The 16,777-nt window shown below is 45.7% G+C and overlaps 1 protein-coding gene across 1 annotated transcript in view; it reads left to right on the forward strand.

Annotated features, from left to right (window-relative positions):
- The window catches only part of PLXDC2 (plexin domain containing 2), a 634,490-nt gene extending 621,430 nt beyond the window's left edge, over positions 1-13,060 (forward strand). The window contains exons 13-14 of the mRNA XM_068235593.1: positions 936-1,096; positions 12,004-13,060. Coding sequence (XP_068091694.1) covers positions 936-1,096; positions 12,004-12,120 — 278 coding nt within the window. The 3' untranslated portion in view covers positions 12,121-13,060. The remainder of the gene's footprint in view (positions 1-935; positions 1,097-12,003) is intronic.
- The last annotated feature ends 3,717 nt before the right edge of the window (positions 13,061-16,777 follow it).

Here is a 16,777-nt window from a genome sequence, read left to right on the forward strand (position 1 = left end):
ACCCCCCCTTTCCATCACTGCATTGCCATAGGTAGTTCCTAGTCCTCCCCCCCCCTCCCCAGTATAGATAGCCAGATGTGTACCCAGGGTTAGGTAGCCCCCCCCCCCAAGTATAGATAGCCAGATGGGCCCCCAAGGATTAGGTAGCCCCCCAGTATAGTCAGATGTGTCCTTCAGGATTAGGTAGCCCCCCCAGTATATATAACCAGATGTGTCCCCTGGATTAGATAGACTCCCTCCAGTACAGCCAGATGTGCCCCAAGGATTACGCAGCCCCCCCCCCCCCCCCCCCCTATTGCCTCCCAAGGATTAGGTAGCCTCCCCCAATACAGATAGCCAGAGGTTCTCTCCCCCTCCCCCCCCCCCCCCCCCCCAAGGTGTACAAGGTGTAAAAATATCGCCTAGGAGAAAACTCAGGGGAAAGAGAATTGCAAATGGGCCTAGATGTCTTTTGCGTGTGAATTCTTAGTGGTATGTGTGGCTAGGGTTGTGGCGGGGCGAGCCTGGAGGTGTGACAAGGGCGTGTCTTGAAGGTGTCCCTCTTTCTTACCTCAGAACATTTGGAGACAAGCTATTCTCATTATCTGTGACCTTATTTGTTGTCCAGCGGTGCGTAATCTGTTGGCACTACATAAATCCAATTAATAATAATAATAACAATAAAAAATCTGGGAGGTTGAACCAGGGCTGCACCCAAATCACCTGATGCTGGAGTAACACGTACTATGACCCCTATTTTCCGCATCAGCGGGAGGTGCTGAGGCGTCGGCACGCTGCCTGCACTCTGAGGATCCTGATGGAAGTTTCTGTGTCATTACATATACAGTAAATATATAAAGAGTGTGACTGCCTCTTGTACTGATTAAATGTGCCGTGTGCTGGGAAGGGAAGGCATTGTTATTCATTTTATACTGTCATGTTTTTTTACGCCGCAGCCTCGACAGATGACAGCGCGGAGGAGAAGAAACGCGGCACTCTGCACACGGGATTAATTATAGGCATTCTCGTACTGGTCCTCGTTGTTGCTGCTGCCATCCTCGTAACAATTTATATGTACCATCACCCGACATCGTCCGCTAGCATCTTTTTCATTGAGGTAAGCGCTTTCCTTTCCTTTCCCGCTTGTAACTAAGAAAGTGGCTGTTTTTGTAGAAATGCACGTGACCCTCTGTCTGTGACTCTGAAATTTAAAGGGAACCTGAGGTGAGTAGAGATATGGAGCCTGACATATTTATTTTCTTTTAAACAATGCAATACTTTGAAAATTAGTTGTCCTTTCAGTTATAACTGAGAGCAACTGATTAAGGGCTAGTTCACATGAACGGCAGGCGGCGTTGGAAGCCGCGGCGTCCTGTGACGTCTCGTTTGCGGGTGGCGATCGTCGACTTCCCGTCGCGATTTGGCGTTTCTCGTCCCCGCAAGGGGACATGAAGCCACTGAGGCAGAAGTGACCCTGGACGACGCATGCGGCTTCTAGGGCCGGCTAAAATGACGTGTTAAATCGGGATCAGAACGCCTCGTTTGCACAATCGACGGTAATCGCCGTAACCGCGCAATGCTAAACTCTTCAATTCACTTGAATGGGAGCGTTTAGCCGACGAGTCCCGAACCGCGCCAAGCATCCATGTGAACCAGCCCTAAGTCTGAACGAGGCCTTCGCACTGTAATGTTAAGCCTATGTGACGTTCACAGTGCAACGTTAAAGTTGCGTTGTAAATGTTGCGCTTATTGTGACGCACTGCTGCAGTGCGTTACCTCTAAACGCAGACGTTACCAGATACAGGAAACATACTTTTCATTGCCTGTATGCTCCACTGTATCTACTGTATGCGACACTAACACAGCATTAAGGCGTGTTGTGACTTTTTTGCTGCATTGCATTGTAATTTTGCATTGCAACTTTAACGTCGCATTGCAATGCAACGTCCCACTGTGAACCTAGCCTTAGGTGTGCGATTTAAACACTACTGACCAGAAACATGAACAGGGCTACCAGGCGACTAGTATAGTTTAAGGCTACTTGCACACCAAGACGTTGCGTTAGGTGCCACGTTAAGGTCGCATAACGTGCACCTAACACAACGTATGGTGCTGCAAGATAGGACGGTAGAGTGAGCCGCGTTAGGCGGCTCTATCCCTATAAGGTCTCCCAGAGTGGCGCTGATTGGCCGGCGGTACCATGTGATGCGGAGCGAGACACTCCGCATCACGTGGTCCTGCCGGCCAATCAGCTGCCGCCAGTGCAGTGAATATTAAGTAGCCATGTGCGCGGCTACTGTAGCTGGCTCCCCCCCCCCGCCTCCTCTCTGCCCCCCACTGAGCATGTGCAAACAGTCTAACGCGGCTATAGCCGCTCTAACGCCGTAGCATGCTGCACTTTCGGGAGAACGTGCAGCGTTACATGTAACGCAACGTGGGCTGTGTGAACAGCCCACTTGTGTTACATTGCTGTGCGTTGGGGGAGCGTTACAGGCGCACTAACGTGCGCCTGTAACGTCCCTGTGTGTAAGCAGCCTAAAAGGAAATAAATATGTCAGATTCCATTTGTCTCTCTTTGGGTTTCTTTTAAAGGGCCAGAGATGACCTAACATCGAATGTGTTGTTGTCATAAGTGGTTCAAACTCTAGCAGAAAGACTTGAGACTCCACCAGCATTCAAACCGCATAGGCTTGCTTTATTTGCATTATATTTGCATGATATGCAGTACCAAAGTACAAACAGCATACCGGTAATGTTAGGGGACCTTTCTCAAATGCTCAAAAGGCATTTGAGAAAGATGATCTAGACGAAACATGCTGTTTGTATTTTGGTACTGCATATCATGCAAATATAATGCAAATAAAGTAATTGCCTGCTGTTTGAATCCAAGTAGAGTCTTAGATTTTTCAGCTACACTTTGGACTTTGCCCTTTGGGGTCTGGGCTCCTGGTTTAACTCCCTGATGCATATTCATTCTGAGACATGAAACCCACTAGAAATCGCTAGCGCAATCGCTAGCGGTTTTAAGTAGCGTTCTGTAAGCGATTTCATGAGCGTTTTCCAGTGATTTTGGTAGCGATTTTAAAAAGTGTAAGCTTTTTAGCGATTTTAATTCAGATTGGTCCTTTCAAATTATTATAATTTCTTTTACAGTTTGCAGTAATTTATAATCTCAGCGATTGTAGAGATTTATGAGCAATTTGCCAGCACTTCAATACTTTACATTGAAGCTCAAACGCTCCCAAAATGCTGCCTGTCCTGCGATTGCGCTTTTGTTAATCGCAATCGCTACTGTGGAATTTGTTACATTTATTTACATTGGCAGAGCGTTTAGGGAAATCGCTAGCTATGTAAAGCGCTCCCAAACACTCAAAAAGCACCGTGTTCCAGGCCACAATGTGGTTGTGCGCTGGATGCACATCCTTGGTCTGGAGGTCATAAGGGATTCAGCCAACCTGGGTTGGAATACATTTTTTGCTGTGATGTGCTACAAGTTTTCAGCTGTCATACTGTGAATGCTAGCGTAGTGCAGCTGAAAGGATAGTAAATTGGCAGTAGTGTGATTTCAGTCATGCAGGTGTCCACAGTGAAAACTTTTTTGTTTGTTTGTTTTCAAATACAAATAATTTTATTAAGTGGTATAAGTATGGTACAAAAAAGCCAGTGAAGACATTGGGTTGAACATGATTCTACAATAAACGTGCAACACTCGGTTCTTAAAGGGACACTTAAGGCTCGTGAAAAAAATTAGTTTTACTCACCTGGGTCTTCCACCAGCCCCCTGCAGCTGTCCGGTGCCCACGCAATCTCCATCAGTTCCTCCTGGCCCCGCCGGCAGCCACTTCTAGGTTTCGGCGACAGGCTGGGGAAGCGAGTGATTCTTAGCGTTCCTGGCCGCCATAGCAGTATAGCGGACGCTATTACGGCCAGGAACGCGAAGAATCACTTGCGCTCCCAGCCTGTCGGCGCCTGTCGCCGAAACCGGAAGTGGCTGCCAGCGAGGCCAGGAGGAACTGATGGAGACTACGTGGGCACCGGACAGCTGCAGGGGGCTGGTGGAAGCCCCAGGTGAGTAAAACTTGTTTTTTTTTACGAGCCTTAAGTGTCCCTTTAAAATGCAGTGTAAAATAGACAAATCAAAGTGTTGTCATGTCCGGAAAGGAAATAAATAACTAAGAAGAAAAACAAATGAAATATACTCTTAACCTCCTTGCCGGTTATCCCGAGCTCAGCTCGGGATAACCTGCGCAGGAGGATATCTCAGGCCCCGCTGGGCCGATTTGCATAATTTTTTTTTTGTTACAAGCAGCTAGCACTTTGCTAGCTGCTTGTAACTTTCGATCGCCGCCGATCCGCCGCAATCCGCCGCGCCGAGTCGCTCCCCCCCGCCCCAGAGCCCTGCGCTGCCTGGCCAATCAGTGCCAGGCAGCGTTGAGGGGCGGATCGGGATTCCCTATGACGTCCCGACGTCCATGACGTCGGTGACGTCATCCCGCCCCGTCGCCATGGCGACCGGGGAAGCCCAGCAGGAAATCCCGTTCTCAACGGGATTCCCTGCATACTCTGATCGGGTGGGGGGATGCCGCCGCTTAGCGGCTATCATGTAGCGAGCCCTTGGCTCGCTACATGATTTTTAAAAAAAAAAAAATTAAAAAAATGTGCGGCGCTGCCTCCTTGCCGGATTTTTTAGACCGGCAAGGAGGTTAAAGAGGAGCTGTCAGCCATACTATCTCAGAAAAAAACTACATATATAAGTAAGTAGATAAATACTTGCACTACTTACATAACAGATGTGTTGCACTGTCCACGTTTTGATTTTAGTGATTTTTCTATTGTAAAAAAAGGGAAAATCCTTAGTATTCTCTATTTTAATTGTGTCTATCTTGAAGCCAATCCTGCTGTCATTTCCTCCCTTACTCTACTGCCTGATTGTGTATGCATAGCCCGTCCTTCTCCCAGTCTTCAGGCACTCCCACCCAGCTCGGCAATAGAAAGTGCATTGTCTCAGCATGAGAAATTTTGGCCAATCAGAGAGGAACAGAGGTGTGGGAGGGGAAAACAGGAGGGAAAGAGGCTTCAGCCAATCAGGTTGCATTAGTTAAGTCTGAGAGGAAATTAAAGAAGCAAAAAAAGACAACCCATCATGCCCTGCAACTTCCTTTGTTCGGCAATGTACCAAATAAGAGTCAGGTAAACTGGGGAATGATCATTTATAAACAAGAAATGTAATAGTGATTTTTAACTTTTGGATTGCCTGGTTAGCATCCTTATTACTTGTTTACCAGATAAAAATAAAGGGGATAACAAACCTTTTTTTTTAGTGGTTTGGAGGCATTTAAAATACTTACTGAGATGTCTCCCAGTAGCTCCTAGTGGCTGTACGGCACCGTGCAAGGAAGCTGTCAGGTCAGGGCTGTGGAGTCGGAGTCGAGGAGTTGGAGTGGGAGCAATTTTGGGTACCTGGAGTCGGAGTCGGTGGTTTCAATAAAGTGAGGAGTCAGAGTCGGATGATTTTTTTTAACCAAATTCGTAGCTTTTGTAAAAATTAGACTAAGAAGTCGGAGTCAGAGCAATTTTGGGTACCTGGAGTTGGAGTCGGTGGTTGCATAAACTGAGGAGTCGGAAGATTTATGTACCGACTCCACAGCCCTGGGTCAGGTGACACGCTGGCTGAAGTGCATGGAGGATGCCTGAAAGCTGCCATGAGCCTGCTAGGAGCTGCAGGGAGGCTACAAGATGTTGCAGGCAGACACAGAACATTTATATTGTGCTTTTCTACTAGCAGACTCAAAGCGCCAGAGCTGCAGCCACTAGGGGGTGCTCAGTAGGCAGTAGCAGTGTAAGGGAGTCTTGCCCAAGGTCTCTTTACTCAGCAAGTGCCGGCTTCCTGAACAGGAAGAGACGAGATTCGACACACCCACCACAACACATGATTGCCGATATCCAGAGTTGGGCTACATAATAGCTGCAAATTACATAATGGTCTATGGCAGCACCTAACTTAATGGCCGCTCTGTGCACCAAAATGGTCTGCTTCAGGGTGTATTTCTGGCGCTGTGTTCCGGGACATTCTATTCTGCGGCCGGCAGCACACAAATACTGTGCAGGGCAGCATGTCAGGCATTGTAGTATTGGTTTACAGCAACACACAGTTTAGCTGTAGTAGACTTATGGTGCCCATACACAGTACAATAAAAACGTTAGATTTTCCCATTTATTCGACCAAAACAATTACATCAAAAAAGTTGAAAGAAATCCTTTTTTTTTTATCTAGAAAAAATCCCATTTTTTTCGATAAAAATCTGACCGGACATGTTGGAAAAATCTTTATATTCGATCTAACGCGATGATCAACCGAAATTATCTAATCGAAAAAAATGAATAAAATTGCACCATGTATGGGCACCATAACGCCCATCAGCCAAACTGGCATCTCCTGATCTGAAATGCTGCCGTAACCCCTTAGGGCTCATTTCCATATAGCGCGCTTTCAGGCGCGCTTATGGAAACTCCATCGCAGGGACATCAGAGAGTGCATAGACTGCATCGCAGCGCATGGTTGCCTGCATTTCGGGGCGATTGCGGCCGCGATCCCATTCAGCATAATAAATGGGATCACAAGCTCCGCCCCCGGGAGTCACGTGCAATGCAGAGGCACGGCGCTGCGTTGTATATTGGAAATGAGCCCTTGTTCTGTGCATCATTAAAAAAAGGCTAAAAACTCACCTCTTTTCCCTAGCCTTTGAGACTGCATAATGCAGGGTCACAGCGCTTTGAGTCCCCAGGGAGAAAAGCGCTATATAAATATTATTGTTATTGTTATTGTTATCAACTGCTGTGTACACAACACAAACATTTATTCCTTTAGTCTTCTCAGCCTGCGTACGTTAGTGAGACGTTTCTTTCAGTGTTTGCGGGATGAAGGGGGTTCTATCTGCCGTGACAACGACTTGTATCATGTCTCGGCAAGAATGACAAGCTTGTGTAGGATGTTGGTAACACTGCCCCCTAGAGACCCCGAGCAGAAGTTAAGTTCATTGCTACAAGTGAATCTGCCATCTACTCTGTAGGTAGCTTTATGATGCACGACAAGATCAATTTGCCAATGTTTATCTACATTTGTTTCCAGAGGAAACCCGTCATGGGAGCGTAATGTTCCTTAATAATTATATTTCCATTATCCCTTTTATAAATCTAGTACGGTTGAGCGACTGTTGTGTGTATTTAATTACTTTAAAGCAAACTTGAAGTGAAAATAAACTTATAAGATAATGAATTGTATTTGTAGGAAAGAGACTTATATTGTTTTCCAGTACAGGAAGAGTTAAAAAAAAGTTAGTCATCTATGCAAAAGAGCTTCTCTGAGCTATTCCACCCACTGGATCAAATACAGTCCTGTTTTATAAAGCATTTAAACAGCCAAGGAACAGCGAGAGACAGCTTGAGGCCTGGAACCCACTTCAAAACACTATCGCTAATCGCAATCGCTCCAGTGGAATTTGGCCCATCCATTAACATTAGCTGAGCATTTAGGGAAATCGCTAGCGGTTTGAATCACTCCCTAAATGCTCACAAATCGCTCGAATGGGTTCCAGCCCTGAATGAGCGTTTTGTAAACGATTTTGGTAGCAATTTTAAAAAGTGTAAGCGTTTTGCCAGCGATTGTGTAGCGATTTGCGATTAGCAGTTTTAATTCTGATTGGTCCTTTCAATTAATTTTAATTTTTTTACAGTGTGCAGTAATTTCAAAACGCTAGCAAATCACTCTGTGTAAGTTTTGATGAGCGATTACACCAGCGTATATATACTTTACATTGCAGAAACGCTAACTCTCAAAAATGCTGCATGTCCTGCGTTTGCGATTTTGGTAATTGCAATCGCTCCAGTGGAATTTGGCCCATCACTTAACATTAACTGAGCGTTTAGGGAAATCTCTAGCGTTTTGAATCGCTCCCTAAACGCTCACAAAATCGCTCTAATGGGTTCCAGCCCTGAGATAAGGTTTTACAGCATGAAAGTTCAAAGGGTCATTATTTCTGCTTTTGTTTTATAGCTTAAAAGACAGAGTGTGGTTTCTTGACTGCAAATATGACAGAATGATGCAGTGTTATTTAAAAGATATATAACGGAAAATAATATTCAATAATGTTCATTATCCGTATTACACATACAATTAATTATATCATAGGGGTTTTTTCACTTCAGGTTTGCTTTAAGGTCCATTTCCAGAATGTAACCGTATTTTTCGGACTATAAGACGCACTTTTTCTCCCCCAAAAGTGGGGAGAAAAAGTTACTGCGTCTTATAGTCCGAATGTAACAATGTATCTGTCCGGGCGCTTGTGTTTGCGTGTTCCTGTGCGCCTGTGTTAATCTTCCAGCTTGTCCCCAGAGCAGCAGCAGCAGCGGGATCAGTGTTAACATCTACCTGGCCGATAGCAGCAGCCGCTGCAATGATATGGAATGTCCATCTTTTCCCCCGGCAGCAGCGCAATCAGTGTTACCATCTCCCTGGGCCGATAGCAGCAGCCGCTGCAATGTCCTTCTTTTAGCTTGTCCCCTGGCAGCAGCGCAATCAGCGTTACCATCTCCCCGGGCCGATAGCAGCAGCCGCTGCAATGTCCTTCTTTTAGCTTGTCCCCCGGTAGCAGCGCAATCAGCGTTACCATCTCCCCGGGCCGATAGCAGCAGCCGCTGCAATGTCCTTCTTTTAGCTTGTCCCCCGGTAGCAGCGCAATCAGCGTTACCATCTCCCCGGGCCGATAGCAGCAGCCGCTGCAATGTCCTTCTTTTAGCTTGTCCCCTGGCAGCAGCGCGGTCAGTTTTAACATCTCCCCAGGTGGCATGGCAGTAGTCAATGTAAGATCGGTAATGCAGGTCCGCTCTGGCTTTGTCCCTACATCAGCCCCGTGTCAGCTATTCCAGGCACATCTTTAGCCACGATGGTCGCAGTGTCCATCAGAGGCCACCATACTGCCTTGCTTATTGGTTCATCCTATGACCCCGGCGCACGTGCGCCGCAGGTCATGAGAGGGCGCAAATAAGCAAGGCAGTATGGTGGCCTCTGATGGACACTGCGACCATCGTGGCTAAAGATGTTCCTCTCTGACACGGGGCTGATGCAGGGACAAAGCCAGAGCGGACCTGCATTACCGATCTTACATTGTCTACTGCCATGCCACCCGGGGAGATGTTAACACTGATCGTGCTGCTGCTGCGGGGACAAGCTGGAAGATTCACACAGGCATTATACATCATTGCAGCGGTTGCTGCTGTGCCACACAGGAACACCAGATCACTCTGCTGCAGCCCTCCCAGGAACCTCTCATGATGGGTGAGACCTTAATTTAATTGCAGTGGTTAGTGTAGCTAGCTTGGGGCGTAGGGAAGCAGAGGTTTGTGTAGTGTTGTGTATCTGGGTGGGGGAGGACATCAGTGGTTAGGGTAGTGGTAGTTGGGGGCATCAGGGGTTAGAGTAGTGCAGTGTAGTTGGGGGCATCAGGGGTTAGAGTAGTGTAGTGTAGTTGGGGGCATCAGGGGTTAGAGTAGTGTAGTGTAGTTGGGGGCATCAGGGGTTAGAGTAGTGTAGTGTAGTTGGGGGCATCAGGGGTTAGAGTAGTGTAGTGTAGTTGGGGGCATCAGGGGTTAGAGTAGTGTAGTGTAGTTGGGGGCATCAAGGGTTAGAGTAGTGTAGTGTAGTTGGGGGCATCAGGGGTTAGAGTAGTTGGTGGGGCAGCAGAGTTTAGCATAGTTGGGCAGTTTAACTTAGATAGAGACACCTTGGGGGGAGTTTAAGGGTCTATAGGACACTCCTGGACCATGGATGCACCTAGATTTAGTTTTTTTTTCCTGGTTTTTGCCCTCTAAATCTAGGTGCGTCTTATACTCCGGAGCGTCTTATAGTCCGAAAAATACGGTATATGTTTTTGTTAACTCTGTCCCCCAAATAATCTAGCACTGTGTCCCCCATACTCTCCTACTTATAGGAGTCCTTAAAGGACACTTGACCTGAGCAAGGCTACCTGGGGTAAGAACAGAAATATGTTCTTGCTGGCTCCACATACCTCTGTGCATTGTCCGTTCCTCTCCTTGTTTCCCCGAGCTCCGAAATCACTCCTTGAAAATGTTCAGGCACGTAGAGGCAGGCTTGCTGTGATGTTGCCTCCTATCATCCTACTATTTCCTCTTCTTAAAAGGGAGGGAATAGGGCATGGAAAAGGAGGTAATGGGAGGGTGATAGGAGGGAACAGCAGAATAAGCCTGCCTCTTCCTGTCTGAAACTTTAGCCAAAAGTCAAATTTTTGAAGGACTGATTGAGGATCGGATTGAATGAGGAGAAGAGGAAACAACACACACACAGAAGTATGTGGATCCAGCATGCAGATACCTCTGTGTTTACCTTGGATAGCTGTGCCTCAGGTCAGGTGTCCTTTAATACCAGGGTCACATGGCTCCACTATCTAGCTAGACAGCCATGCAGCCCAAAAAAGTCACACAGAGGCACTTCTGCTCTGTTCCAACTCCTCCCCATCCCGAATAATCCCAGATCACATCTTAGGAACCCTTGCATCGCTCCCATAAGGTTTATCCCAAGGAAGGCGCAGCGCGGGATGGATCAGCTTCCTGTGGGAGGGATAAGGAAGAGAACAGTTTGCTTAGCTGAGATGATCCGGAGCAGTGTCCGATTGTGCTGCCTCAGAGCTGCCTTCACGCGCATGCTATTTGGAACATTTCTGGGTGGGTAGATTACTATTCCCCCTCTAGGCCGCGGTACTCTGGGGTAAGGACAGGACAGGATCCTACTGCGCATGCGGGGCAGCGCAAATTTTAGGGAAGCACAATCAGACACAGCACTGGCATCCAGGATTTCTCAGCAAAGCATGAGAGATACTGTACACATGATAGATTCTTAGCAGAGATAATCCTAACTGGGTCGCCTTGGCTAAGAACCCTCTAGTGCATACATGTCAAATTCTGCACTGTAGGACAAATGTGGCCTGCAGAGCCATGAAATTTGGTCCTCAAGTGGTTTCCCCACTTTGCATTATGTTTGACCCACTTTAGACCACCAGGGAGACTATATGTGGAGGAAGGAGGAAAGCACTAGACACCAGAAAACTGTATATGGGAGGTAGGGGCCACTATACACCAAGGAACTGTATAGGGGAGGTAGGGGCCATTAGACATGAGGGAATTGTAAAGGGGAAGGAGAAGGCATTAGACACTAGGGAACTGTATAGGGGAGGTAGGGGGTTTTAGACACCAGTAAACTGTATAGGGAAGGGAGGAGGAATTAGACACCAGTGAAATTGTAAAGGGTAAGTAGGGGCAAATAGATACCAGGGAACTGTATAGGGAGGGTAGGAGGCATTTGACACTAGGGAACTGTATAGGGGAGGGGGGTGCACTAGACACCAGGGAACTGTTTAGGGGAGATGGAGCCATTAGACACCCGAGAACTGTTTCGGTGCACACATAAGAACTGTATTAGGGGAGGGGCCACTAGACACCAGGAAACTAACTGTGTAGGGGAAGGAGTGGGCCACAAGACACCAGTGAACTGTATAGGGGAAGGAGGAAGCTACTACACACAGGGAACTGTATAGAAAAGGGAGGAGGCATTAGACACCAGAGAGCTGTATAGGGGAGGAGGCTACTAAGCACCAGGGAACTGTATAGGAGAGAGAGGAGAGCCGTTAGACATCTGCAAACTTTATTATTATTATTATTATTATTATTATTTTTTATTTATATAGCGCCAGCATATTCCGCAGCGCTTTACAAAGCACAATAAGACGACAAGGGGAACATAGATACAGCTAACAAATATACAGCAGAGTTCCAAGCAGCACAAATATTGTTACAAAGACAGTAAACATTAGGAGGATGACCCTGCCCTTGCGAGCTTACAATCTAATGGTCTAAGTTTTCAATTTTCAGCCCACTTTAGGTTTGACTTGATCTAAATGAATTTCTTCTTTCTTGGCAGTTGGCACTAATTGCAGTTCTGTTATATGTTTACAGCGGCGCCCCAGCCGATGGCCAGCTATGAAGTTCCGGAGAGGCTCTGGACATCCCGCTTACTCTGAAGTAGAACCCGTTGGCGAGAAAGAGGGCTTCATCGTGTCAGAGCAGTGCTGAGCCCTTCTCTCGGAACATTGTCCCACTACTGGTTCTGTAATTTTTACATATATTTTCCAGGATAAGAAAAAACAAAAAGAAAATGCTGTGAGCTACCTATCCAGAGACAGAAAGAAGGCTTCTCACGATCACTGATCAAGAAGAAAGATTTCTTTACTCTGATATTAAAGCGCCACTCACAATCGACTTCCTATTGGGGAAATAAGTTGTACGTTCCGGGCGTCATACTTGGACAACAGTAGTGGAAGGAAAAAAAGGACTCTTCTACTGGCTTCAAAAGAGACTCAATTCACGAGTGACAAATCGGTGCACCAATAGGAGAACTGCGTGTTGATCCTATGGCTTGCCCATTTGCAGATCTTACATAGACATATACTAGCGCAGTGTTACAAATGCAAAAGACCAGATGAAAGCCACCTGTGCATAGGAAGGAGTGCGGGTGGTTCTGGATCTGTGAATTTTTTAAAAATATTTCTAAAAAAAAGTGCATAGGCATCAGTGACCCAAATACAAGATACAAAATGGCTCCTTGCTGTCTACTACTAAGTATTGTGCTTTTCCTGCATATTAAAACTGTGGCCAAAGTGATATTTTTTATTTATGTCTAAAAAGAGATTGCCCTGCAGTTAACCTCTAATTGATCATCAAGATTCTTCTTGTGTTGAATTGATTTGTGAATGAAAGTCATGTGACCAACTGAGGTGATTGTTTGCCAAGCCTGGAGATTCAGCTGCCTGAAGAGGGTGTGTCTGTGGCCACTGACATAGGCTGTCGTGTCATGACACTGTCCGCGGTGCTGAAGGAGGTGATGAGGTGGGATAATGGTCTCCGTGGTCCTGAAGCAGGTTTCGAGGTGTTAGCAAGGGGCTGTATGTTCCTGTCCTGTGTATTGAGTATGCCTAGGATGAATAAAGCAATATATTTGATAAAGAATTACAAACCTGTGACTCTTTCAAGGTGAGGGGGAGAAATTGATTTACATCACGTGACCCTGCGCTGTAATTCCATGGCCTGCAATGATGGGCGGTTTCCTCTGGTAATAATAAGGAAAAGTGGGAAGAATGTAATAATGGTGACTGCATAATAGGGCACACCCATTTCAGTCACATGCCATGCCTGGAAACCCATAGCTGGCTGCAGACTGAAAATCATTAATCATTTAACTTTATCCTCTGCTCTCAGAAGCCCAGTTCTCTGCAAGAAAGTGTTTTATGACTGTGATTCCTAATCAGTGAGGGACGCTATAGTTTGACTGGGTTCAGACTGCAGAGAAACTGTCAGGTGCGTAGCTGAATTTTAACTCTTTCAGGCAGAGAAAGAAGAAAAGGAACACAGCCCAGATGTCTGTATGCTTGGCACTGCTATTACACATGTATATCTCATCATGTCACATGTCACTAAAAGGGGAACTATAACTAAGGATTAAATTCCATCCCTATCAGTAGCTTTTCCCATGAGAAATCTGTATCTTTTCTTGAATCACCCATCAGGGATGTCTGTATGGCTGATATTGTGGTGAAACCCCTCCCACAGTGTGATGTCAGCACCTAGGTCCCAAGTTGACTGTCTGTGAACCGCTTTGCATTGTGGGAAATAGCAACTGTTTCCAACTGCCAAGCAAGCTCCCTCTCTGCTTATGTATATCTATAAGAAAACAACTTTTAGCCTATCACATTGTTAGTGGGTGTGGTTATAGTTAATGGCAGATGGTGCTGTCTGTTTTTTATTGATGTCTGCCAGTAGTAAAGATGATGGCCTACAAGCTGATTGTGGATCAAACAACATGAACAAATTACAAGGCGAATATCAATCATTTCTTGATCTTTTCTTTTTTTTAACTTCTCACTTTGCAATGTATTGATTTATTTATTCCTCCTTTTCGCTAAATTTCCTCTTCAAGGTTCCCTTTAACAGTGTTTCATGCGCTTGTACGGACTTGCTATAACACTTTGAAAACAAATAACACCTTTGTAACTTTGAGATTGTTTTTATATGATGCATCCTGGAGTTTTCTGGCGAGCCGTGGTTTTCCGATTAGAAGCTTCGCAAACCCCCTACAGATTGGCTTTAACATTTTAGCCCCCATCATAGCACGTTATCGCTTGTTTACTTTGCCGAGCAACGAAAAAAACAGGCTTGAAATTCCTTCATTTAGTGGGTGGAAAACTCGTGTGCAGCCTGTGCATAAATTAACCTCCTTGGTAGGCGCATTGTATTAGCGATAGGATGGCGGCATGCTGTGACAGTAATGTGGATCCATGACCAATGCCTGGGGGATGCCGCTATCCGTCTTGCGCTGTCTGTGCGTCTCCGGAAGATGAATTTGTTTTGAAGATACAGGAAAGTGACAGGTCACCTCTGCAGCAACGCTTCGCTGTGTTTATAGATAATGCTGGAAAATTCCTCATTTACTCCGAGTCACTAAACAGAACTAATAAATATCAAAGAAACGTTGCAGGATGATTGGTATGATCGAAATTGTTTCAGAGTGAATCTCTCAAGCAATGGATGGATGGATGGAGAGATGAGGTGGCCACTAACGATTCAATTCGCCGAACGATCATTTACAAACGATTCTTCATATGAACGATCGGGAATGACCATTTGGGACAACTAATGGATAAAAATTTCTTTCCCAGTCCGATCAGACTGATGGGATTGATCCAAAAATAGGATAGACTGCGTACGAGAGGAATCGGCGCAGGAGACTTGGGCGCAGGACACAGCCGGTATATGGCTGATCCTGCTGCTGCACAAGTTCCCGGCGGTGTTAAATACTATTCCCCCTCCAGGCCGCCATGGATGGTGGGGAATGAAATAATTTGGCTTCCAGCGATTGCTGGAAGCGGAATTATTCTGTTGTAATGGTAACTTCAGATCCATCTTCTGACGGCGCCGAAGTTACTCACAGTGCGCTGCTATAGCCGTAATTCCTATTATAGCCGATGGTGGCGCCGGCTGCGCCCACCAAGTCTCCAGCGCTGGATTCACAGTGTTCGGATAGGACTTCATTAATTTGATCAGATTGGTTAGGAGATTTTCGCCTGTTAGTGGTCCCAAATGATCATTTCCGATCATTCATACGAATAAACATTCGTAAACGATCGTTCAGCAAATTGTATCGATAGTGGCCACCTATAGATAGATTTATAGATAGATAGATAGATAGATAGATAGATAGATAGATAGATAGATAAGAGAGGTCTTTAAAGGGTATTTATCTTAACAATGTGACGTAACTACAATACATAGGGCCCCCTAGCAAAACTTTGATGCACACCCCCTCCCCCCAAAATGTTCCCTTTGCGCCCATTTGGTGCCCCTTGCAACCTTGGGGCCCATCTCACAAGGGTCATAAAATAGGTGTGGCCATCGTGATCTTCACATCCATAACAAGTGTAGCCACAAATACACCTGATCTGAAGTATAGTCCCCTGTATCGGAGGAAGGGAAGGTTACTAGTCGGGGGCCCCCCACAGGTCTGGGACCCCCTGCGATCACAGGGACTGCTCCCCTCAAGGTATGCCCCTGCTGCATTAACAAAAATGCTTTGCTTTACTGACATGAGGACTCTGATAAAATACTGTATTATTTATTATCGACAGAAAAAGTCATTTCTACCTTTACCGTTGCAAAAAAGCTTCTTTTACAAAGTGTTACTTTGTTACTTCCTGTTAGGTGAGTATGGAGGGAGACTTATTGAATTTCATACATTCTCTAGGTATTTGCTGATCTTGAAGCCCAAGCATATGTTACACAAACTGATGCACCCCCCAGACTCTCTACCTACATGTCCGTCCTTTTCCTGCCCCGAGCCATTCATTTATAATACAAGAAGACTTGGATAGTTATGCTAACTAACAAGAAACTAACCAGTACCTGTGATGCAGGCTGGGAAAGGAAAAAATACAGAGGCAGGGAGAAAAATCGGTTAGTATGTAAACTGCTTGTTCAGTATTAAGGTTAGAGTAGATGGTAGCAGCGCTAATCAATGCTAAAGAAGACTCCAACCAAACTCGGCCCTTTCAAGGATAATTCCAATTTATTTTCAATATGTGCAGAAGCAGTTACATAGCAACAAACCAGCACGTTAAAAATAAATTGGAATTATCCATGAAAGGGTCCAGTTCGGTAGGAGTCGTTTTTGCATTGATTGAATGTCTATTGGAGTGTGAAAAGCCCTTTGGGAACTGCCGGGAGACAAAGACTTCAGGATACTAGAGGCCAGCAGACCATGTGCATTATCAAGGTAGAGCACTAGTTGGTATTCAGCTTTTATTCTGCCATTCTCCTTACCTTACTACGGTGAAAAAATGCAAAACTCCTCCAGCTGGGTTCATGATCATGTGATTATGCCAAATAAATATTGCCTACCAGGTTGCATGCAGGGAGAAATATATCAGCAGAGGCTGCAGGCAGCTCCACCCACCCTCTGCTTCTCCATACCTTAGCAGTAGAAAAAGCTGACTTTACACAACCTTTAATGAGAAGGCTGATCATATACCAAATACTTTACCCTAGAGATCGGAGAGAGAAATGTCTAGATGAAACAGGTGACTCTATGTAAGAGGCTGGATATTCTGATTAGTGTTATGACCTAGTTCTTAATCAAAATAGTGCATAAATAAAAAGGCATTATGCCAGTTAATGTTATACT

This window comes from Hyperolius riggenbachi, chromosome 5 (assembly GCF_040937935.1).
Source record: "Hyperolius riggenbachi isolate aHypRig1 chromosome 5, aHypRig1.pri, whole genome shotgun sequence".
Classification (NCBI taxonomy): domain Eukaryota; kingdom Metazoa; phylum Chordata; class Amphibia; order Anura; family Hyperoliidae; genus Hyperolius; species Hyperolius riggenbachi.